Here is a 23,503-nt window from a genome sequence, read left to right as displayed (position 1 = left end):
CAAATTGGAGGTGACAGGAGCCAGCTGTAGGCACAAGGGCCGGGGTTTCAGCAAGCACCCCCTCCAAATCCCCCCTGCAGCTCCAGGTGAGGCAGATGCCCCAGCCTGACCCTGTTCCTGTCCTTGCAGAGAGGGGTTCATCATGAAGCGCTCCGGGGGCCACCGCATTCCTGGCCTGAACTGCTGTGGCCAAGGGAGGATGTGCTACCGCTGGTCCAAGAGGTACTGCTGGGGTGGCTGAGGTGGGGATGCCATGTGCTCCCTGGGCACACAAAAATACCCATTTGTCTTCTTCTCCCCCCACCAAAAAAAAAAAATCTGTGGGAGAGAATCTTGCTTTTTTTACAAAAGCTACAGATTTTCAGGTTGGAAGGGCCCGTGGGCTATTCCCTGCCTCACCCTTCTGTGTGGTGGTTTGTTTTTTCTATTTTCCTTTGGAGTTCACAGAAGCGACATGTTACTCCAGAGAAAATCTGGGATTTCCTGGGGCTAACAAAACTGGCAGTGACCTCCCAGACTGAGCCCACCTTTCCCTGCTGTTGGGAGCACAGGTGGCTCTGTGCCTTTGGGAGAGAATGTGGCTGGTCACCTGCCCCTAGCAGATTTCAACCTGGTTTTCTGAGCTTCCCTTCCTCAATTTACAAAATGAAAATCAATTAATTGAAGCGCTCTTTGGACTGCTTCAGGGCAGGGGGAAATCAGACGTGACCTGCAGCGCTAAAGTGCTGTTTGGTGCAATTAACCTTGGCATTAAATACATTGCCTCATGCTTATTGCTGCAGGTATTGAATCCCCGTGTTTTCTCCTGTTCCCATGCCCCTTCCTGCTGCAGACAGACATAATTTGCTGTTCCCATCCCTTCGCCCTCTGTGTTAGGTGTCGGTGTTGCTTGGGACTGCAGCACAGGAAGGTGTGTGCTGTGGGGAAGTACCTGTGTTACCAGCCAGCCTCCAAAAAATTCAGGGTGTATTTCCTGGTGCATGCCCCTCCCAGGCAGATCTTTCCATTTGAAAATCCAAATAGCCCATATCTGCCTCATAGCAACAATTTCTTAGTTGATAGAGCTTCCCCAGGCAATTTGCACCTTTGAATTTTAGCATTACCCATGGGCTGTCATTAGTTTTATCTTTAATAGTTCTGTTTTCCAACAAAACCTTTCTGAATTCTTAAAAGGTCCTATTTCTGTACAGTCTTGCCAACATTTCTCAATTTAGGTTTACAGAAGATCTCTATAATAAGGGCACAAGGAGATAAAGATGTGATCTTCCTTCAGGTCAAATCATTAAATCATCACCAATTCTTTTTTCTTTTTTTTATGGAAAAAATACCTTTTTCTCTTGATACTCCTCAGGTAACCCTTTCTTGTGTTGTCCCGAGCTCAAGCTGTAGTGGGGACAGTAGCGCATCCAGCTCTGATGGATCTCCATTTTTCTTTGGAGCCTAGAAAGGGGCTAGAAGAAGTGTTTGAGTGAGATTGTGTACAGAATATTACAAGTGAGACACTAAATTCCCATCTTGGCCCACTGGGACTGATAGTTTATGCATCAACAAATAAGCAAATAACGGTAATATTTCCCAGAGAGGGTTATTTAAAGGAAGGATTTTAGGACACGGGGGAGGATAGTGGGGTGAAGCTGTGAAATGGGCACAGGCAGGACTCCCCAGGCGTGTAGAGCTGCCTGGGAAAAACAGAAGGGAGAATACTTGGAAATATACCCTGTGGGATGTTTAAGAGTGAAATTATGGGCCAAACAGAGAGGGGAGGTATTTTGGCACCAAATGAGAGGTGATGCCAAGTAACTCTTTCAGGACTCTGAAAGCAAGAAAAAAAAAAAGTGAAGTAGATGAGGAGCTGAGGCTGTTACTAAAGATACAAGAATGAACAGATTTTTGCAGTGTTTTGTGCTGCTTTGTGTGTTTCTGAGTGTACAGAAGAATGAAGTGAAGGTCTGGTGATGGAGACCTGTGTGGGACAGAGGGGGCTGGTTACCCCAGCTACGCTGCAGGGGGAGAAAAAATTAGAAATGCCATTCACAGTAAAAAAATGTGTTTTTTCCCTGAGTTGCCTTCAGGCTACAGTATTTATGTAAAACCTGCTGGTCATCCCTCCTCATGTGTCTCTAACAGGGTGCCTGTTGCTTGGCAATAAAAGCTTTCCAAAATGCCTTGTTCATATATTTTGATAGGAGCGAAAGTGATCCTAGCATCAGAATTAATGTTAGAAATGTCAAATAACTCCCATATAGCACACAAGCTGAATAAAAATCAGGGATGGAGGGACCCTTCTGCACCTTGCCTCATGCTTCGAGGTTTATGACCACGGAGGTTCTCATGGGTTTTGGTAAAAAAGGGAAGCTGTATTTTTAAAGACTTCTGTAAAAAGGAGTTATTTATGTAACTCTGTAAGTCCTTTATTGAATTAAAACTCATTACCCAAGTTCATGAAACAGACACTTTTCTGCTGAATAAAACCACCCCCTGGTCTAGTTCCTGAGAATATTTTTTACCGTTTAGTAGATTTCCCTGATAAATGATTTGCATGTGTTTTGAAGAAGCACTTTTCCATTTTATTGTCTGTTTTCATGGCTCATGTTTTGAGGCCTGGCATGGGTGTGAAATCCAGGTGACGTGGTTGCTGTGTCTGTGCAGGTGGCTGGTGGTGAAGGACTCGTTCCTGATGTACATGAAGCCTGATTCAGGGGCCATTTCCTTTGTCCTGCTGGTCGATAAGGAATTCAACATCAAGATAGGCCGGAAAGAAACAGAAACTAAATACGGGTTGCAGATCGACAATCTCTGCAGGTGAGGAAACAACTTTGTTTGTCCCTTTTTAGTTTGCTTTTGCTTTCTTAAGGAGGAATCGATGCTGCTCTGCAGGAGGGCTCAACAAGCCTGGGTGGCTGCTGCTGGTGTGCTCAGACCTGCTGGGGATTTGGCCCTAATGCTGATTATTTCCCATGTCTTAATGAGGTGTTTGGAGCCTCTGTTTGTCCATCCCTGTGGTTATTGCTGGGGCCTGGGGGCACGGTGCATGCTGAGTTGCACAGTCTGGTTTGGCAGCAATTGCTTAGGCAACGTTTTAGGCACTCTTTGCTCTTTATGCTGCAAGTAGGGATGTTTTCTTCTCCATCCCAATGGAGTATTACTCAAAAGACATGCTAGTGGGGAATAAAGAGATATTTAATGTTTTTGTGTTAGCTCACAGTATAAATTCATCTCTTAAAAAATACAACATTAGCTGGCTCCAACTCCAAGTTGAGCTGGTGCTAATAATTTAAACATGGGTGGGTTTTTTACGCTTGGCAGTGCAGTACTGTTAGTCACTCAGAGCAGCTCTCAGTGCTGTGCGTTCTTTCGCAAACAAAGCGGCGAAGTCCCTACTTTTTGTGTAAATAAAATATGACTGGTACAGACGCATTTACCAACACGGACAGGCAGCGAGGAGCAGCCCAATTAAATGGAAATGGCTTCAGCCTTCTGCCCTGTTTCTTACAGGTCGCTGATTCTGAAGTGTAACAGCTACAGACATGCCCAGTGGTGGAGGCAGAGCATAGACGAGTTCATCCGGAAACACGGCAAGGACTTTCTGACGGAGCATCGCTTCGGCTCCTACGCCGCCGTGCAGGAGAACACCCTGGCCAAGTGGTGAGCACCTGTTCCCTGCCTGCCCTCAGCACCCCAGTCCCGATGGACAGAGCTGGTGGCCTTTGGTAGCTGTGGGGACTGCTGATAATTAAATAAGTTGCAAAAAAAAAAAAAAAAAAAAAAAAGAAAAAAGAAAAAAAGAGGCTTTCTTCACCTCAGACAGAGTAGCTGTGCTGGTGGCAGGAGCTCTGCATCACAGCTGAGTGTGTTTTGCAGTGTCAAGTTCTGCTTAAATTCAAGTGTGTTGGGTATTTGTCATTGTAAGGATAAGGAGAAGAAAAGGGAATCAATAAATGCAGATCTGGGTATAGTTGGAAGGTGGCTGGGCTTTATGCACACAGCAGCCCCTGAGAAATCCTTCTGTCCCCAGTGTAACCTGACTGCACTAATCCATTCCCAGAACTGCCTCAAAAACTTGATTCTAGCTGGAGGCAGACCAGTGCTTTCCCTGCAATGTCTGCCTTGCAACAACCTCTGCCTGAGTACTTTCCATAAATCAAAGGAAACACCATTCCATCATTTTTTCCTGAAAGGCAAACCTGGCTTGCATATCAAGCAGAACCCAGGAATATTGTGTGAAGTTGGCAGAAGAGCCAAGAGGCACTTAATATTCCCTTACTGTGCTGTTTCATCGAGCTACTGATAGCAGCATAGAATTCTCCCTGCATATTGTCCTGATTCTGGAAATCAGGTTTGTGTTTGCTTTCAGGATGAGAACGTAAATGTCATTAGCACAGAACCCCATCACTCTTCAGCTGTGTACTTTGCTTAATGAAGGGGAGGAGGCATAACTCTGCACTCTGTTTGCATTTGCAGGTATGTCAATGCCAAGTGGTACTTTGAAGACGTCGCAAATGCCATGGAAGCTGCTAAGGAAGAGATTTTCATCACAGATTGGTGGTTCGTCCTGACATGTTTGGGTGTTGCCCAGCTGTCTCTCGGGGGACGCTCCCGACAATGCGGCACTGTTCGGGGCCCTACAGTATGGCAGCTAGCCCTGCAGCCAGATGGTTTGGCAGCACACCCAAACCTCTCCTTGTGTTGTATTCAAAGGCCTTTTCAGGAGGGCTGGCAGCAAAAGCACACACTTCACATCAACAGCTTGGTTGTCTCCCTCCACGGAAATGCCTGAAACTGCACGGAGGCACCACCTGAACTGCAAATGTGGTGGCTCGAGGGGCTCCTCAGGAGTGTAAAGAGCTGCAGATCTGAGGGGCATGGGTCTCTTTGCGTGTATCAAGGAACAGGGATGCTCAGCAGTGCTCTTGCCATGGGATTCTACATGGGACGTCCCTTTTCATCTCCTCCTCACTGCCTTGGGAAGCCTTTATGCCAGCAGTGAGAGCATCTTGTGTGTCTTTTGGTCTGCTCTTAAATGGGCCAGATAAGGGAGGAGGGAAGTTTTGTCGCCCTTTCTGGGCTCTGTGTCCGCCAAAGGGCCTGACTCTGCCCACTTGTTACCTGGTTTAGGTGTTTATGCAGTGCTCTGGTTCCTGTTTGTGGCAGGAAAAGGGTGCTCTCACAGACTGGGCAGAGTCTCTTGGCTGAGTGCTGGTTGTGGCTGCCCATGTCTTGCCTTTCTGGAGGTTAATCTGCCTGAGCCAGCCTGGACCGTGGGCGTGGGAGGCTTCCAAGACATGACTCAGATTTCCTGTTCACCTTAGGCATGTCTCTGGTCTCCTCTGTCTATGAAATGAACCTCTGGCTGCTTATCTGCTGCTTCTGGGGACTGAGAGAATTAGTTTCTAGGAGGAAATGATGAGAAAACTACATACCATGTTAGCATTTGTTGGGGTAAATCTGTTTTCTGCCATGACCATGTTTAACGCTAATGCTCACAGATTCCCCCTATGCAACATCAGGTGCCATTTCAAGAGCATCCCATTTCAGACCCGTTGTCTCTTACTTAGTGTTTTATTCAGACGATTGTTAAAGTATCATGGAATTCCAAAACTTATAAAACTTTGATGTATAAGATAAAAACAGGATGTAGCAATATGCTTTATCCAAGCCCAAGTTGCCATGCTTGGTCCAAAAGTGAAGGAATTAAATTCTTTCACCTTGCTGTGCAGGAGTTAGATGGGATTGCTTAACTATTTCTTGTAATCCTAAAGTGATAATATGTCCTGTTGAGAGATCCTATTGCTTTGTCTTTAGGCAGCAAAGAAAATTCAGCACAAATCTGTTCTCTTCAGATAGCTCAGGTGCCAGGAGAACTGAAATCCCGCTCTTACTTCTTTTTATATCTGCATACTTCTTTCAGATCTACCTCGGGGTTTTCTTTTGTTGCATCTTTCTTTCACAGATAGAGTCCAAATTTCCCTATTTATACATCACTGCTCAACCTGGTCTCGTGGGTTGTTGAATATGAAGATGGATGTGCTGGACATGTCCCCTGCCCTCTGTAATGCTCAGTTATTAAAGAACAAAGAGCAGGATATTGGAGAATGCATCACTCTGGGACGTGAGCTTTCACATCCACTTTATTTCAACCTCAATTCCTTTGCTTCCCAAGTTGGTTATTTAGGCCAGTGCTTTGTTTGCAGGCTGCATCTGCTGTGTGTTTTATATACCTTTATTTTCTTAGGCTGAGCCCCGAAATCTTCATGAAGCGACCGGTGGTGGAAGGGAACCGCTGGCGGCTGGACTGCATCCTCAAGAGGAAAGCAGTAAGTGAGCTCCAGCTGCACCCTTCACCCTGCACACACCCAGCCAGGGGGTTATACTGGGCTGGAGCACTTCCACCATTCATTTTGATAGAGATGGGAGTTAAAGCTTCACATCAGATGTGGCTTTTGAAAACCAAGTTTTGATTTGTTCCCCTTATTTGAGTTTGGAAGAGCTCAGAGGCAGAAGGGTAGATCCTCTGATTGCCCCAGGTTTGGCTCACTTCAGCCTTGCTTTACAACTGCCCCAGTTCTTGGTAGGGTCAGTGACCTGCTGCTGTCCATGCTCTCCATGTGATTTATATAATTTAGAGGTACAGGGAAGGCTGAGCACTTTGTGGTGTGTTTGTGAGTGTGAGCTGTGCCCCAGCTGTTCACACACCCTTTGATAACACCGGTGCTAAAAAGAACTTGTCCATATCAGCAGTGGGTCACAAGGTTTATTATTCCTGTGGCTGGGAAACTTCAGGGACTTTTGCTGTGGTAGAAGGGCAGAAGTCCACCTGGATACAGACTTTAAACTAAAAAGAGGGCAGGTTTAGATTAGATATTAGGAAGAAATTCTTCCCTGTGAAGGGTGGTGAGGCCCTGGAACAGGTTGCCTTAGATACTGTGGCTGCCCTGTCCCTGGAATTGTTCAAGGCCAGGTTGGATGGTATTGTGAGCAGCCTGGGACTGTGGAAGGTGTCCCTGCTCATGACTGGGGCTGGAACGAGATGGTCTTGAAGTTCCCTTCTAACCCAAACCATTCTATGTTTCTGTGACGTGCTGAAATAGTCTTTGACTCTTTCCCCTTTCAAGCCAGTTGTCATCACCGTCCTCACCCCTCCACACACCTAGATTAAAAATGAGAGCTTTGTGTCTGACTGTTGTTGATTTGGAATTACTCTTATTTTCTGGCAAAAATAAACTGGCCACAAGGCATCACTCTCTCAAAAGGAGGAATTTGGCTTCTTTTTGTCACGTTGGCATGGATTTTCTTATGGCCATAAAAACACCGTGATAAGGTGAGTGACGTCAGTCCCTGGAAAGGCTTGGTCTGTCACTTGTAGTGTTTCTTTGTCTCTGCCTCAACAGGGCAGTCAGCAAGCTGGTGTAGGGGTGAGGCTGTCCTTTCTGTGTGTGCAGTGTTGCCTTGGACTCCCCTGGGTGCAGTGGAGTGCAAAATATCATCCACAATTTGGAGATTGCCTTAGCTCTTGGTAGCAGCTTTATGGGAATAGGAATTCGAAAGGCTGCAGAAAGTTTACGTTCCAAGTTTAAGCTGGCAAACTCTAGTGCAAGCTTTTAATCCATGCTGATTTATGGGAAGTGGAGGTGTCCCAGTGTGTGACCAGTATTTGCCAAGGTTTGGGAGGTACTTGGCACATTTGAAAGTGCTTTAACAAGAGTTCTTGGAAACCCTGCCATGGATACAATGCTGGTCACAAAAAGCTCGATGTTTTTAGCGCTGCTCAGTGTATTCCAGTAGCTTGTTTAGCTCTACCAGCAGAAAGAACCTCTTTGCTGGTGTTGAGTTGGTGACATCCCCTTCAGGAGGGAGATGACTGTGTGACTTCAGTGGTCGTGTTATCCTGCAGGGACGTTTAACTGTGGGCAGCCCTCAGGGCAACATGAAGCAGCAGAACACTGAACTTCAGTGGATGAACATGATTGGAGCGGATCATGCTTGCAAAATCTGCCTCAAAGAGTGTGTAAAAGGAGCTGCTGTAGGGATGACCTGTGCATGGGCCTTGGCATAGCTCAGACAAAAACAACAAAACCCCCACAAACCCAGAGAAAGTTGGAGAGCTTTCCCAAGCCGACAGGTCCTACCAGGTTGTGAGGTCCCCATGGAGGATCTGGCAGGGCATAAACAAGAACAAGTAACCTCAGTCAGCATTTTTATCAGCAGACAGGACACATTTACTGCCTCTTAGCTTTTCCTCCCTTCAGAAACAGACTGTATCCATTGATGTGCCTGCATTCCATGCGTTCTTTTTTATTTCTGACAGCAACAAGGAGTGAGAATTTTTGTTATGCTGTACAAAGAGGTGGAGCTTGCCCTGGGGATCAACAGTGAATACAGCAAGCGGACGCTCATGCACCTCCATCCAAACATCAAGGTAATTCACGGGGCTGTGTGGAGGGTGTTTGCATTCAATAGTTCTTGATGGCTCGTGCTGACCCCAGTGTATTTGGGTGGGAACTGCAAGTTCAGGAGTGTTTCCCACCATTGCAGTGAGAATAGTCTGACAAAACACACCCATATACTGCCTGCCACATCATTTCTTTAGGTTCTAATGGAACATAAAATTGCTTAGTTTAGATTTGCCAAAGCAACTGTTCGCCTTAATTCACAAGAAGTGCATTTCATGTGACAAGTAAATGGGGTTACATCCAATGGAAAATTACAGTTTGAGAGTATTGTCTCATTTCAGCATTTCCACTCAAACGTGAGTGGTGAGAGTCAACACTGGGTGTTCTTGTTCCCACCACAGAGGAACAGCATTGCAGTGTCCTGTACTGTTACACTGGTGTTCGGGCACCGAGCAGAAAATCAGTCGTGGCAGACAAACCAGTAGATAAGGCTAGATCCAGTCTCTTAGAGACACATACACCTTAACGAGCAGTAAGAAACTTGTTACGCTAGAATAATTGATTTATTTTCACTTGATCAGTTGTCACAGCGAAGGGAAGCACCTGTTCATGTTCATCTTTACAGCAAAACTGGACAGTACATACAAGCTGTGTCACAGGTTTTGGGAGCAGCCAGGTGAAACTCGGTAGCTTTTTCTCCAGGAAGCTGGTCTAGTGGCTCTAACATCATAAATAAAACTCTCAGCTTAGATATAGAAATTAGGGTTCCATAGACGCTTGTCAAAAAAGAAATTCCTAAACAAATGCCATACAACTTGATTTTAAGTGGGGGGAAAAAACCACCCAACTTCTCATTTCACTTGTGTGGTGGCAACAACCAAAGAAGTGACTCAGATAACCAATATGTTGTTTTCTTTCAGAGCAGGCTCTGTGTTTGAAAGCTCAGCTATTACAGCTCAGCTGAAGCAGTTTCTTTGACTGTGGTCCTCTTATGAAGCTGATGTAAGGGTGACCTATCCCAACATCAGTAATCATTGCTGCTTGGGATTCCTGCATCCTGGGGAAACACCTGCCTGCTGACACATGCTATGGGGAACACATGGCTGACACTAGCTATGGGGAAATTGAGTAGCTTCAGTAATTAAGCTGTGGATGCATCCAGTAACAACTCCAGCATTTCCCCATCACCCCAAACAGCCCAAAAAGGCAGAACAGCCCTCTGCCTGGAAGGATTTAAATTTGACAACGACGCTGAGCTCGAGTGCTGGTTTCCTCACAGGTGATGAGGCACCCAGACCACGTGTCCTCCTCGGTGTACCTGTGGGCCCACCACGAGAAGCTGGTGATCGTGGACCAGTCCGTGGCGTTTGTGGGCGGCATCGACCTGGCCTACGGGCGCTGGGACGACGACGAGCACCGCCTGACCGACGTGGGCAGCGTCAAGCGCGCCTCCGCCGCCACCAAGTCCGTGTCCACAGCCAACCTGGCAGTAAGTGGGCTGGGGCCAGCTGCTGGCCACCATCAGGCACAGCAGGTCTGGGGCAGGGGTGAATGGGCTGTGTCCTCTTCTGAGCGTAGGGTTGGGTTTAGGAGCTTTAATGACAAGTAAGTGATGAGAGGAAGGATCTAAGCATCAGATGACTCCTTAGGGCTAGATGCTGACAAGTCCTCGCTAGGGCTGGGTTTCCCCTTGTGGGGCTTGGAACAGCGGCCACAGTTCTGAATTTTAAGAACACAGTCTGTGTTCTTAAAATCGTAGAATCTTAGAATGGTTTGAGTTGGAAGGGACCCTAAAGATCACGTTGTTCCTACCTCCATCATGGGCAGGGACACCTTCCACTAGACCGGGTTGCTCTGTGCCCTGTCCAGTCTGGCCTTGAACACTTCCAGGGAAATAGCTGGCTTCTGGTTGTGATGGCGTGAATTGTAACATCTGTATTGTCTCACCCTTCACATGAGACTGAAAATGGAATAAAAGTTTTTAAAACACCTCTCAGTTGCCCCATCCCTGAGTCAGGAACGGGTATAATCCGACAATTGGGCATCCACAATTTCTCTGGGCAACCTCTCTTTTCTTAACAGAACTTGGAAATGCAGAGTAAGCACTTGCAGAGTGCTCTGAAAAGCTTGTTGTTTGTGCCCTCAGCAGCTGCCTTGTTTGCTGGGGTTTCTGCTAACCTAGGTTTAAATGCAGCCACATGTCTCTAAAAATTTGAGAGGTCTAGGCTGATGAGAATTTCAAGGGGAGTAATAATCCAGAGTAAATTTATGGATCCAAATGCTGCTAATATTACTAGGCTTTCCTGGCGAGTGCCTCCTCAGTACAGTCTCTCCCCAGAAGGCATATGCCTAGTTCCCACCAAAGTGTCTGTCACAGAGCAAAATTTGGCTCATGGTTGTTTCTGAGCACTGATGTGCAGGAGAATCTGTAGTTAAAGGGGAACCTCTTCACACCTGACCTGCAGCCCTGTCTTGTATCTTTGAAGTCTGCAGCAGAGTCGGCTGAACGTGTCTCGCTGCAGCCTCAAGCTCTGGCCCCAGAGAGCCACTTGTTCGAGAGAAATGCTGATGATGCCCCAGACACATCAAAATTGAAAGGAATAGGAAAACCCAAAAAGTTTTCAAGGTTCAGCATTTACAAGCACCTGCACAAGCACGGCATGCACCATGCTGACAGCGTCAGCAGCATCGACAGTGAGTCAAGTAAGTGATGTTCAGCTAAATAATGTATATAAAGGATGTGTGAAGGTGGGTGTGGGTGGGTGTATGTGCACGTTCACACGATTTCTAGGGCAGTGTGTTCTTTGTACAGAAGGAAAGTTGACAAGTTACCTAACTATCAGAATAATAACTGTGTTTAGTCAACATGTAAATTTTTGTCGCTGCAAAACAGAGAAGAAAGGTTTTGTGTGGATTTTTTTTTTATTTAGCTAATTAGCAATTTTCATTTGTCAGATGATGTGATACAGCGTATGTGATTCTTAATGTTTGTGTTGTTGGAAAGTGTTTGTTTCTGCAAGAGAGAATTGAATCTTTCATTTTTCAACTTGGATTTATTATAACAAGCAAATGATTTCTGAATGGGATTATCCCCTCTCATAGACTAGTGTTAAAAGCTAGGTTTTAAATAAGTTCACTTAAATGGAAATATTCCAAATTTACCCACTTACTAGAAAAGAAAGTCTGTTCAACAGTTGAACATTTAAATACAGCTTTTAATTCCTGACATTAAAGATAACTTCAGAGCTAAAATTACAAGGATCAGCTTGGCAATTGTTCCAGGGTGAAATCCTTCCTGAAAGTCCTCAGCTCCTGAAGATGGGGGAACTGAACTGGAATTTCCATCCCTCCCTGCGGATCTTTCTCTTGCCTCTGGCTCCTTATGGGGGTCTTAGTTGCAGTCAGCTCAGGGCACAGCCTTGGCTTTGTACTTTATTGCATCTGTTCGGGTTAAAACCAGCTGGGTCCTGAATTTTCTCCTTTTCCTGACAGTCACTTGCAGTTTCAGCAAACTGACGTCTGGTTTGAGTTCCTGTCTGCCAGGTGTCTTCAGCCAGGAGCAGGCACCGGGGTGGCAGAGGTGGACCTGTGTTTTTGCCATGAATAGAGCATGTTGACTTTCTGCAGGTTACTCTAGCCCCACTAGGAGCCAACCGAATATAATCCAGAGTTTAAGGCCCCATCTGAAAATGTTCCATCACCACAGTGAATCCAAACAGGGGCTCGCTGAGCCTCGGGAGGGTAAGTGGAGGAAGGCAGAGCTGTGGGCTCCTTCAGGCTCTAGCTGCTGATGTTTTCGCATTATAACTTTGGTGAGAGTGAGGTTGGGTGCCAGGATCAGCCTTCACTGCCTGTTGTTCTCCCAGCATCCTTATCCCTCCTCTGTGGGCATCCTGGCAGAAGAGCCTTCTCCAGAAACTACAAATACTGCACCATAAATAAATAAGAATTAAAAACCCCAAAGCAAGAACAAACAAACCAAAATCAAATAAATGAGCAAACAAAAAAATTTGCAATAATGACAGCAGGGAGCAGTTGCAAAAATAGTTCTGGTTCTGGTATGTGATGATTTCGGCAGCTCTCATACTGTAAAGGAAGGAGCTGTTACTGGAACTGGGAAGTTCTGTATTGGATATTTTTAAAGTAAGCCCGATGCAGGAAGACATGCAGACAGAGAGAGGAAGCAGCAGAGTGGCTGCTGCCAGTCCCATGTTTGAGCAAAGACTTGGGTCCCCTCTTTTGCTCCTAATTAAAACCAAGGAAAGCATACTCAGTTGAGACAGGATTTGGGTGGTTGTGAGCATGAGATGTTCCCATCTCTGGACTGGTGTTGGAAGGGCCTGTCCCAGTGTGGTGCCTTTCCAAGATGCCTCTGGGTTCAGGAACAGAGTGAGGAGCAGTTCTTCAGCATCATCCTCTTGCAAACATCTTCCTCTAAGGCATTAATTGCCAATTACAAAATATTGGCTACAAAGCAGTGGCAACAAAGCATTTCCATGTCTTTGTGGAGACAATGTGCAGTGTCCCCTGTGGCCATTCCTGCTCACTCATGAGTCACTGTGCAGTCATCGGAGCGCGGCGCTGGGAGCGTGTGTTGGCCTGTGTCCCACACATTCCCATTCCCACCCGGGCACGTCGAGTCAGTGATTCCCCAGCTCCACCTGGACTCTCACTAGAAGCTCAAACCTCCGGAGGCAGCTGTGGTGCAAACCTGCTGCATGGCATTTCTGGCATGGCTTGGCTCGGCTCGGCTCAGCGGGGTCACAGCGGTGCTGGCGGGGTTTGCTTTGTGTCCCCTGGTCTTGTGATGCTGCCAGTGTGTGTTTTGTTGACTGTTGAAAGTTGGTTTTTCTGTGTGCTGAGGGGTTTTATGGTTACCTGGTGGCATGGTTGGGTTAGGAGGAGGTTTCTGCTCGTGCCATTGCTGTATAATTAGTGCATTAGCATTTGGTCTCACAGATGAAGGTTGCTCTCAGGGTCAGGAAATAACACCAGTTAACTGATTATGGTCTAGGCCAACATTTTTGGATTTTTTAAGGGCCCAGAAAAAGAATTCACTGCACCAAAATATGTGCTCTGAAAAAGGGATCCTATTAGGAGGGAATATCCCTGCATACAGTATTTTAGACCGTTTCTAATCAACAGGAATTTGGAATTCAGGATCCATTTGTTCAACACGTAAAATTATATCAAAAATAACACTGCTATTTGGAATAAAACAAAACTAAGAAACCCCACAATACTTCATGAGGGAATATGAACAAGTCATTCTAGATAATAAATACTGCTTCTATTAGAGGAGATACACCCTGCTAGAGAGGCAAAATAATAAACTCTCTGGCAGAGAAGATGGAATTAGTTCACTATTAATGTAAAATATATGAAGTAGATGATAGACATGACGTGGACTGCCATATGGGAATATTTAGGTGTTATCAAACTGGGGAAAGGCAAATGGTTCTGGGGGGGATGTAGTCCAAGATAAAACTCAGCATCTGCTTTTCATTTCCATAACAGACCTCAGATGAGGTATATAACCTCATCTGATTGTATAAAAAGAAACTGAAATAGGGAAGAAAAAATGCAAACATAAATCGCTTGAAAGTAACAGGAGGACTAGGGAGAAACCGGCTTCAGCTGCTTGGGGCTGGCAGGTCCCACCAGTGCTGTTCCGTGGCTGTGGGTCTCTCACTGCTGTGTGCAGTGGATGGCCATGACTTTGGAGCGTGTTTTTGTTTTGTTTGCCTGGGACAGATAAAGGATCCATCCGTAGCCTGAAGACGGGTGTTGGAGAGCTGCTTGGGGAAACCAGGTTCTGGCATGGAAAAGATTATTGCAACTTTGTCTTTAAAGACTGGGTTCAACTCGACAAGCCTTTTGCTGGTGAGTGGGGGGGGGTCTTTGCATTCCCCCAATCTTTCTTCTGCACCTTTTTGGTCTCAGATCATATTTTTCCTGCCTCCAAGCCAGAGGTAACGAGGCTGGTTTGGTTTGGTTGCTAGGAAAAAGCAGCAAAACTCCCTTTGAGGAGTTTTAGGGCCAATTATGCTGTCACCGTCCAAGTCATTTGCCTTGGGGGTGCTTGGTGCCATGTCCCAGAAACCTCGGCGTGAGGAGGGGAACTCTGTGCTTTTCCACATTCATGTCCGTTGTCTGAGGAAGTTCCACCGTGCTCCCCTGTCCCACAGACTTCATTGACAGATACACCACACCGAGGATGCCCTGGCACGACATCTCCTCCGTGGTGCACGGCCGAGCCGCGCGCGACGTCGCCCGGCACTTCATCCAGCGCTGGAACTTCACCAAGGTGGGTGTGGTTGTCACTGCTGGGGGCCAGGAGATAAGCACGGCCTTGCCTCATCCCCCGGCCCTTTGTAGGCATCTGTTTTATTTCCTTGTGTCGTTCTGATACGTTGCAAGCATTTTTTCTTTATCTGTTGCAAGCGTTTTGTCGAGCATTTTTTCTTTATCTGTTTTTTCCCCCCTGTGCAGATTATGAAACCCAAATACCGGTCCCTGTCCTACCCATTCCTGTTGCCAAAATCTCAGCAAACTGCTAATGAGTTGAAGTATCAGGTGCCCGAGGCTGTTCCTGCCACAGTCCAGGTGGGTGTTGGTGGTCTCCTGCTCACATACTCCTCAGAGGGCTTGTTTTGCACCCTCCCAGGAAGTTTGAATGCCTGACAGACCCTCTCCAGAACTTGAATTATAAGATGCAAAACTTACCTAATTCAACTGACAGACTAGGTGATCAGATCCTCAATCTCAATAGAACAATGCAAATCTTTTAGCAGAGAGGCATTAATTGATATTTCCACCTTTGAGGTAAGGGCACGAAAGTGTGTGCAGTACTCAAGTGGTGGGAACACTCTGACTTTGCATAGCAGTGCGGTTTGATGATTTGTTTTCTGCTGCTCTTCATCTAACATCTAACATTTGGGCTTTATGATTCGAGAAGGCCTGATGGGTTGAGGTTACCCACTGAGTGTTTATCTCAGATCTCAGAGCAGTCTGCCAGGCCCTGACGCCTCGCTCAGACGGGTGGTGGTCAGTGAGAGCCCAGCATTAAGTGGAGTCTTGGGGCTGTTGCTTTCTGCCTTGAACTTCATCTGCACTTTATTATGCAGCTCTGCACCCCTGTGGGTCCTCTGAAGTTCAACACAGCCCACAGTCTGATTCGTGACAATCGCTCTCACAGTCGGAATTGCCGAAGTACCTCTGTTTAAAAGCCCAGTTTGCTCTATCAAGTGCAAATACTTGAATACTGCTGTTACCCAGCAGAAATAGGAATTTGTTTAAGAGTACAAAGTCAAAATAATTGTGCTGAAGCAGCAAAACCATTGTGTGTCTCTGTGGATGAAAGATGTATGAAGTAAGAGCAGTTGTTAGACCAAACCCAGGAAAAATGCATGACTCTGCTCTTTGTAAGGAGTGGTCTGCCCAGATGACAGCACTGCTTGGGGAAGCTTAGTGAAATAAGATGCTTTTTTCTGGGTTTGTGGGTTGCCAGGGCATTGTCTGCTCCTCTCAGTGTGGTGTGAGGGATGGGCATCACAGCGATCTTGTGTCGGGGTCTGGGGTGTTTTACATCAGCCTCCAAAGCAAGGCTTCCAGCTTTTGGGAAGTAGTCCCCTTCAGGCATCATCCTGTTCCCTGTGGATGTAAATGCCTCCCTGTCTGTCTGACACCAGCTTTTTGGGAAATCTTGTTCTCATGGAATTGATGGGGCTTGTGTCCCTTGAGCATGCTGTAACCACAAGATAAGCCACAACTTCTAAATCACGGGGTTTGCTGTAGCAAAAAGTTAAGCTCAATTGATTACAGAACTGGAAGCAGTTCCCAAAGGAGAAATTAAACTGAAAACAACCTAGATCCAGCTTCTCTTCAGTCCAGCTGCAGAGCTGCTGGCTGGCTCAGGGCATCAGGCTGTGGGAGAGGAGGATGGAGCTCAAATGGTGACTGCAGAATCCACAGACTCCAGTGCTGAGTGGTGGGTGAGCAGTTGGAAAACCAGCCTGGCCGCCGCGTTGCTGAGTCATTGCAAATGACTGATACATCCAGGAAATGAGGGGCTGCTCTCAATGATGCCATAAACAGCAGAAAGAGAGCAGGTTTGTCTTGTAAATTATTCATTTGAAACTACCTTGCTCATTTCTTATTTATGCATCTGTCAAAATAGCCCTGCATGTAGACAAATAAATAGAACTACATGATATTAGGCTGCAAATCTGTTATCCTGAGATGTATCAGCCTTCTCAGTATGAGGGAAAACTGGTGGGGCATTTGCAATGCCAAGCATGGTGGAAGCAGCGAGAGGGGCTCCTGTGCCCAGGCTGGGGCACCCTGCCCGGGTGCAGGTCCCCAGGCTGCGTCAGCTGGGTTATGATTTCTGGGTGACCTCCTCAAGCTCCAAGGCGGGGATTTGCATGCACACAGCAAAATTTTGACTGTCTCCTCCCTAGTACGCACACTGGCCTGGTTTCCCTTGGTCCCCGGGTGACACCAGTGCCCCGAGCATCCCTGAAGTCCCACTGCAAATCCACAAGTGACTCAGTCTCTCCTCCTAATGGAGGTTTCAGATTTGGCTGCTGTAGGAAGAGGGGACAGGGGAGGACACCTGCAGCCTGGATCTGAGCTCCCCCTCCTGGTGGCCGTTTTCTGGAGCTCCCAGGGTGTGCATAAGGGCATCCCTGTGTGACTTCTCCTTTTCTGCAGGGACAGAAATACCAACCTCTTGCCTGTCCCATTTATTCATTTTGGAGCAGAGGGCTCAGGTGCTGCATCTCCTCTCAGCGGTACAGTTCTGCAGAGAAATAAGCAGATATCGTACAATCTTTTACCAGCTTTTTATCCAGAAAAACTAGAACAGCATTCTTGTTCTTAGCATTGAATCCTTTGGCCGGCCAGCAGCCAATCCTCTTCTCTCCATTTGAGTACTGTGTAGGGATTTTTATAGGCAGAAGTTACTGCCCCGAGGAAAATCCAGCATCCCAGGACTGTCCTTGGCTGTGGGGTGATTGAGGAAAGCCTGGCTGTTGGGTTTCTTGTTTCTGACCTTGTTTGCAAATCTGTCTTCAAATGTGGGCAGATCAGAGGAAGGGAAAACACAAAGGATCCGTGGGGATTGCAGTGTTGCTGCAAGCCCAAACCATTGACCTGTCAGCAGCAGATTCCAGCCTCATTGTACCATCTGGTTTTGCTCTCCTCTGTGAGAGGAGAGGGGTAGGAAAGCATTTCTGGGAGGACAGAGCACTGACAAGGGCTTTCCCCTGGGCAGGGAGGATGAATGCAGTGTGTGTGGGAAACACGCTGTGGGGTACAGGCTGGGAAGGAGGAAAAGGAGTCAGGCATGGTCTCCCATCCTCTTTCATCTGAACTTCGGGGCTTTGCTTGCAGTGAGCAAAATGATTTTTGCAAGAGCACACTGATTCTTGCAAGAGTCAAATAGAGATCCGCTAGAGGCAGTGCCAGATTTTTTTCCACTGTTCCATCTCCCTATTTCCACTCCAGAGTTTGCAGTTATCTGCTAAAGCCAGCATTGCAAAAGATGTGACGTGGTGAGGCAACATCCCATTCCTGATGGAAATGCAATGAAACTTTAATGCTCTGGCAGCTGCTGACGCCCTCACCTCTTTGAAGTCTGCAGGAGAGCCCTGCATTGTTCAGGGTTTATGCACTAACCCTCAGCAAACATCACATTTATTACCCTTGTTATCAGTTAGAGAAGTTAAAGGGATGACAAGCTATTGAGAGGCTCAAGGGAGGGGAATGGAGAGGCAGAACACGGAGACTCCAGCACTGGATGAGCAGCATGTGGCCTTTTCTCCCCAGGAAACGGGTTGGGTTTGAACCAGCTGCCTTTAAATACCTTGACAGGAAAGAGAGGTGTCCACAAGTGTGAGGTGGAACATCAGTGGTAAGGGAAGGGCTGTGTAGGAAACTTCCAGGTGTGTGTATGTGTGTCTGTGAGTGCCGTAGCTTTGTCTGCACGGGATGCTGCCTTGGTGGCATTGTCCTGTCCCTGTGGCTGCAGACCTGTTAAAAACAGCTTCATTTTGAGGAGGTCCAGGATGAAACACCTTACACTCATTCTGCTACCCCACCCAACATTTTCTGACACCTCTTCTTCCCTTTTGCAGGGGGATTTGGGGTTTTATCTGATGGGAGCTTTGTGGGTGGGGCTGTGCCAGCTTTTTCTGGGATGAGGCAGAGGGGTGATGGCACTGTAATAGGGGCAGCCCAGGGTGTGGAGTGAGCTGGGGTGTCAGTTATGTGGAGGGGTGAGGAGGAATGTAGGGAAGGGCAGGTGGATGATGCACTGGGAAGTCGTGGTGCTGGAAAGGGGTGGTCCTGAGTGATGGTTCTGTCATGTTAACTTGCCAAAAAAAAAAAAAAATCAGACTTTGTATAGTAGAAAGGTACAATCTGCCCCTTTCTGAAGTGCAGTTCCAGATTGCTGTGCTGGTGAAAGTGGAAGTGCTGTGAGCCCCAGTCCAGGCTGCGTATGGAATAATTAGCCTGCTTTCTACCCAGAAAAACTGTTTTTTCTGTTCTTATTAATGCCAGTAACAGCTTATTAATACCAGTGGTAGAATTTTGTTCAAGATCTCAAGTCTGCCGTGGTGCTCAGTGTTCTTTCAGCAGTGCTCAGCTTGGGATGAGTGGGAACACTCAGCCTTGGCTTTGTTAACTAAATGAGTGATTAAAAACCTTCGGGAACGATCAGCACGGTCTTGCAGAGGCTTATGCAGGCAAAGGGCAGCTGTTTGGCACTGCTAAAGGCTGTGACAGCCCTTGTACTCAGGCTGGGTCCCTCACTCCAACTTTTGTGACCCCAACACTCAGTTAGGGAGACTGCAGAGTGCACCCTCCTGTCGGCCAAGAGAGCAGCCAAATACAAGAGATGCAGGGCCTGGTTTTTACTGAGAACAACAGATACTGGAGAAAGCTCCTGTCCAGGTGAGGGAATTAGCTCAGGAGTCATCTGCTGCCGAACTCCAGTGGCCCTGAGTGCCACCTCCAGAGATGCTCTGGAGATGAGAGGATTGGTTTGGTCGATTCCCAAGAGATCAGGAATTAGCTGGAACTGACAAACACATTTTGCACATCTCCAGCCCCTGGGTCTTGTGCTGTGTGGGGCTGGCCCCAAGTTCCAGTATAATGGTTATATTGAGATATTTTAAGGCTATTGTTTCAATGTTTTTGTCGTGACAATGTTTAAAGAGAGAGACTGCTAATGAGTAACTATTCTCCCAAGCACGTACTCCGCCAACACTTAATTAAAAGCTACATTTCCATCTAGGAAAGCATCACTTGGGGCGTAGTTTGGCTGCCTCTTGACTCAAAGTGCAGGAGCACGAGGTGCCACAGCATCTCTGGCTGGGGGGCACGGGATGCTGACTGCTGTGGGGCTTGCTCAGGCTGGCCCAGAGCACAAACAAAGGTTGTTTCTCATGTTGGTTTGGCTTTCTTGCACAAAAACTGCAGGACAGAGGGGCAGGACGCACCCTGGCGGTCTTGCAGGAATCTACTTTAAATGTGGATTTCCAGTAAAAACTAAGAAATGAATGTGGGCAGCTGAACTAAAAATTTTAGAAGTTGTGTGATCACAAATGGGATGGCTTGTGCGAGAATTTGGCAGAAGAAACAAGTGACCTTGAGTGTTGAGGACAAAGGTACCGCCTGCGTTATCAGACTGACAGTACGATTGTGTACAGCCTCCTTGGGGGAGAAACACCCTGCCCCAGCCAGGGAGCAGCTTTAAAGTGCTGGGCAGGAGATCACTGATGGGGATGGGCATCCCTAAAAAGGCAGTTTATCATAAGACCTTAACCAAGAACAAGGATCTGGAGCTGCTCAGGTGGGAGAGGGCAGTGGTGCAGCAATGGGACAGGGCTCTTATGTTTTTAATCAAAGCATTGCTAAGCATTAACACTATTTCTAAATGTCCTTTCTCACAACTACAAATGCAGTATAGATGTTGGACTTAACTACCTTATTTAGTGAAAGCCTGGCTGTGCCAGGGAAGAGCTTTGCCTCTGGGATAATTCAGTGCCATGGTGCTGTCCTGGACGGACAGAGCTGAAGGTGCCTCTCTCTTGCTTTCCAGGTGATCCGCTCTGCTGCTGACTGGTCTGCTGGCATTAAATACCACGAGGAGTCCATCCACAAAGCCTACATCAGCGTGATAGAGAACAGCAAGCACTACATCTACATAGAGGTGAGCAGCAGGGAGGGAGGGCAGGAGGGTCCTGATGCTCTGGGCGTGGCTTGCAGCCATCAGGAGGGTAGTTACTTCTTGAGATTTGGTCCTAAGTTTTTATGCATTTAGACAGCTCCATTACCTTCAGTGGTCTTCAGGCCAGACTGTGTACCCTGACAGCCATCTGACCACGAGGTGGAAAAAAGCAGATCTCTCCTTTATAATGCTTGTTGCAAAATTGCCAGCAGCTTTCATGGCCTGTGCAATAGTCTCCCTGTCCCCTCTGTGGCTTTGCAGTGTCCCCTGTGCATGCCCAAACCTCCCACTCACAGGGCAGCTCTTCATCCACACAGCCTTCAGCTTCAGCAATCTCTTGTGTCAGAGTGACACTCAGTGCTGGTTGAATGGAGATGCTTTTTCTCCTCTTTTGTTTGTTTGTTTTTTTTTTTTTTTTGGCCTCTTGTTAGGTTGCTCTTTACATGAACTTTCTAAGGAGTGTGATTAATAAGGACTAATTCATTCCCTAAGCAAGCACAGACACACATATCATTTAATCATAATTTAAAAAAGGCCTCCACTCCAATGGCACACAAACCCAGCTATCTTTAGTTCCTCTTGGTCTGAAATAAAGCATGCAAATATTTTGGGCTGGTTGCTGGTGGTATCTGACAGTAGCTTTGCCTGCTTTTCCTGCAGAACCAGTTTTTTATTAGCTGTGCTGATGACAAAGTTGTCTGGAACAAGATCGGTGATGCGATTGCTCAGAGGATTCTGAAAGCTCACAGGTAACCTGTTCTTAATGAGGCAGTGGGAGTCTTCAGGTGTATTTCCATGCTGTGGTGCAAAAAATACCCCCTCAATGGACACAGCTGGGCAGTAGCTGTGCCAACACAGAACTGACGGGGTCCAGCATTTGCATTTGCAGCAGTGAGACTCCTGAGTGGTTTCTTTGCATCCGGAAAGTGATTTTCTGGACTTAGCCCAATGTAAATGTATTTTTAACTATGGAACTTGTTTAAAGGCACGTCCTTTGTGCTCTGGTTCAGTGACACCTTTGCTCCACTGCCAGCTTGCCTTGAGCTGGGTGGTCAGGCAATTTCATGGGTGGGAAGGGTGAGCTGGGATTTGTGGTTTATTTAAATCATCTAGAGAGGAGCGGCTTCAAACTGGGGAAGCAAACGCGTTTTGAGGACTCGACTGCAGGGTTCTGCTATTGTTTGAACAACTTTTTCTGGTACATGCTGGAGGGTGTTCACCACCTCCAGTCTTTGCAAGGGGACTGTTGTTTGTTCCTGGGTGGATTGAATCCAACCGTGTTTTTTAGACACTCGTTCAGCACACCTAACCCTATGTTAACATTAATGCCACAGGTAGTGGCTTGTCTTCACTTTGATCCTGGGCAGCCTTGCCTGAGGTTGCTCCCCTGGAGTCTCTTTGAGACATATATTTCATAGTATAAAACTGTACCCTGCTCCTGCTGGGCTGATATACGGGAAACTTTCTAAACTTTTCCCTTTCATCTCTCATGGGCTTTTTTTTTTGCCATGCATGGAGATGTTTTCTTGTATGGATTATTTTTTCCATATTGTAATTGTCCAGAATTCTTCAGGCTCTGCTTTTCCAGAGGTCCTCTCTCCAAGGTTGCAGGAATTTTGCTCTTTTTTTGTACTTGAGCTTGGAAATTCCTACTTGTATAAAGGCACCCAGCCTGAGGCAGCCACCAGAGTGCAGGAAATGTCTGCAAGGCCACAGGAGCTGCCCTGGGGCAGGCCTTGTTCAGAGTACTGTGGAAAGAAGAGAACTATTGAAACATGGAGAGCATGGGTGTTATCTGCTGTGCCATTAACAACAGGGTGGAGTTTCCTGTGATCTGTGTGAGCTGCAGTGAATAGCTCAAAAAATTGATTTTAGCTAAGTATGAAAAGATGGGATGGATTTTCTCACCTGTGGTAAATGAGGAGCAGTGCAGCTTTGAGGCTCAGAGGCAGCTGGACGGAGCATCCTAGGGCACCTTCCAGTGCCTACAGGGGCTAGAGGAGAGCAGAGAGGGATGTTGGAAAAGGGCATGTGTGATAGGACAAGGGGAAAGGGCTTTGAAGTGGAAGAGGATTAGATTGGATATTGGGAAGAAATTCTTCCCTGTGAGGGTGGTGAGGGCCTGGCAGAGGTTGCCCAGGGAAGCTGTGGCTGCTCCATCCCTGGAAGTGTCCAGGGCCGGGTAGGATGGGGCTGGAGCAGCCTGGGATAGTGGAAGAGTGTCCCTGCCCAGGGCAGGGGCTCGGTACTGGAAGAGCTTTAAGGTCCCTTCCACCCAAACCATTCTGTGATCCTGTGATCTCTGTGCTGATTGATGCCCCCCTGGAAAGCCACTCTAGACTGCCTGTCCTGCCTTTGGGAACTGACTACCACAGGCCCTTTGTGTCAGCTGCCTGCTGTTAGCAATGCTGCTGAGGCAGCAGCAAATTCTCCAGGTAATCTGTTAAGGTTTTCCTGTTAAATAAAGTTTATGTAGGGTGTGTCATTCTGTCCGGATACTAAAAGTCTATCCCAAAAGGGGGTCACACAGATTCCTAGTGACCCATTTCCAGATATGATGCTCACTTCTGCATTGCATTACTCCAATTTTATACCAGTATCATGCTGGCTTAATGTTGGCAATTCCTTACTGAACATAAGGTTCAAATTCCACATTACCTAAGATTAAAAGTAAATTCAGACCTAAATGGTTCCTATCATAATGCTGATTTTCCAAACTACCCCAGGAAAACAGCGTTTAACTATAAATTAAGGTCTGTAGTGAGCTTGTATACTCCTCACTCTTCTAGACTAAATATTTTCTACTGATGTTATTAATAATGTTCTTTTCTTGGTTTCCTCTTTTTTCATGGGTGGCTCTCTAAGTAGTTTAGTA

The 23,503-nt window shown here is 46.9% G+C and overlaps 1 protein-coding gene across 2 annotated transcripts in view; it reads left to right on the top strand.

The window, feature by feature from the left end:
* PLD1 (phospholipase D1) overlaps positions 1-23,503 on the top strand; it is a 61,119-nt gene that overhangs the window by 26,843 nt on the left and 10,773 nt on the right. Inside the window, exons 8-21 of one of the 2 annotated variants that reach the window (XM_066193732.1) lie at positions 130-222; positions 2,650-2,802; positions 3,496-3,645; positions 4,462-4,545; positions 6,233-6,314; positions 8,306-8,416; positions 9,670-9,879; positions 10,877-11,093; positions 12,018-12,131; positions 14,145-14,273; positions 14,579-14,697; positions 14,883-14,996; positions 20,500-20,610; positions 21,289-21,377. In XM_066193732.1, coding sequence (XP_066049829.1) covers positions 130-222; positions 2,650-2,802; positions 3,496-3,645; positions 4,462-4,545; positions 6,233-6,314; positions 8,306-8,416; positions 9,670-9,879; positions 10,877-11,093; positions 12,018-12,131; positions 14,145-14,273; positions 14,579-14,697; positions 14,883-14,996; positions 20,500-20,610; positions 21,289-21,377 — 1,776 coding nt within the window. The remainder of the gene's footprint in view (positions 1-129; positions 223-2,649; positions 2,803-3,495; positions 3,646-4,461; positions 4,546-6,232; positions 6,315-8,305; positions 8,417-9,669; positions 9,880-10,876; positions 11,094-12,017; positions 12,132-14,144; positions 14,274-14,578; positions 14,698-14,882; positions 14,997-20,499; positions 20,611-21,288; positions 21,378-23,503) is intronic. The other variant, XM_066193733.1, reaches the window with a different exon arrangement.

The sequence above is a fragment of the Chamaea fasciata genome, unplaced genomic scaffold (assembly GCF_029207755.1).
Source record: "Chamaea fasciata isolate MVZ Bird 193981 ecotype frontalis unplaced genomic scaffold, bChaFas1.0.hap1 SCAF_11, whole genome shotgun sequence".
NCBI lineage: Eukaryota > Metazoa > Chordata > Aves > Passeriformes > Sylviidae > Chamaea > Chamaea fasciata.
The sequence above is the reverse complement of the archived record's forward strand: the minus strand, read 5'-3'. Positions and strand labels throughout refer to the sequence as shown.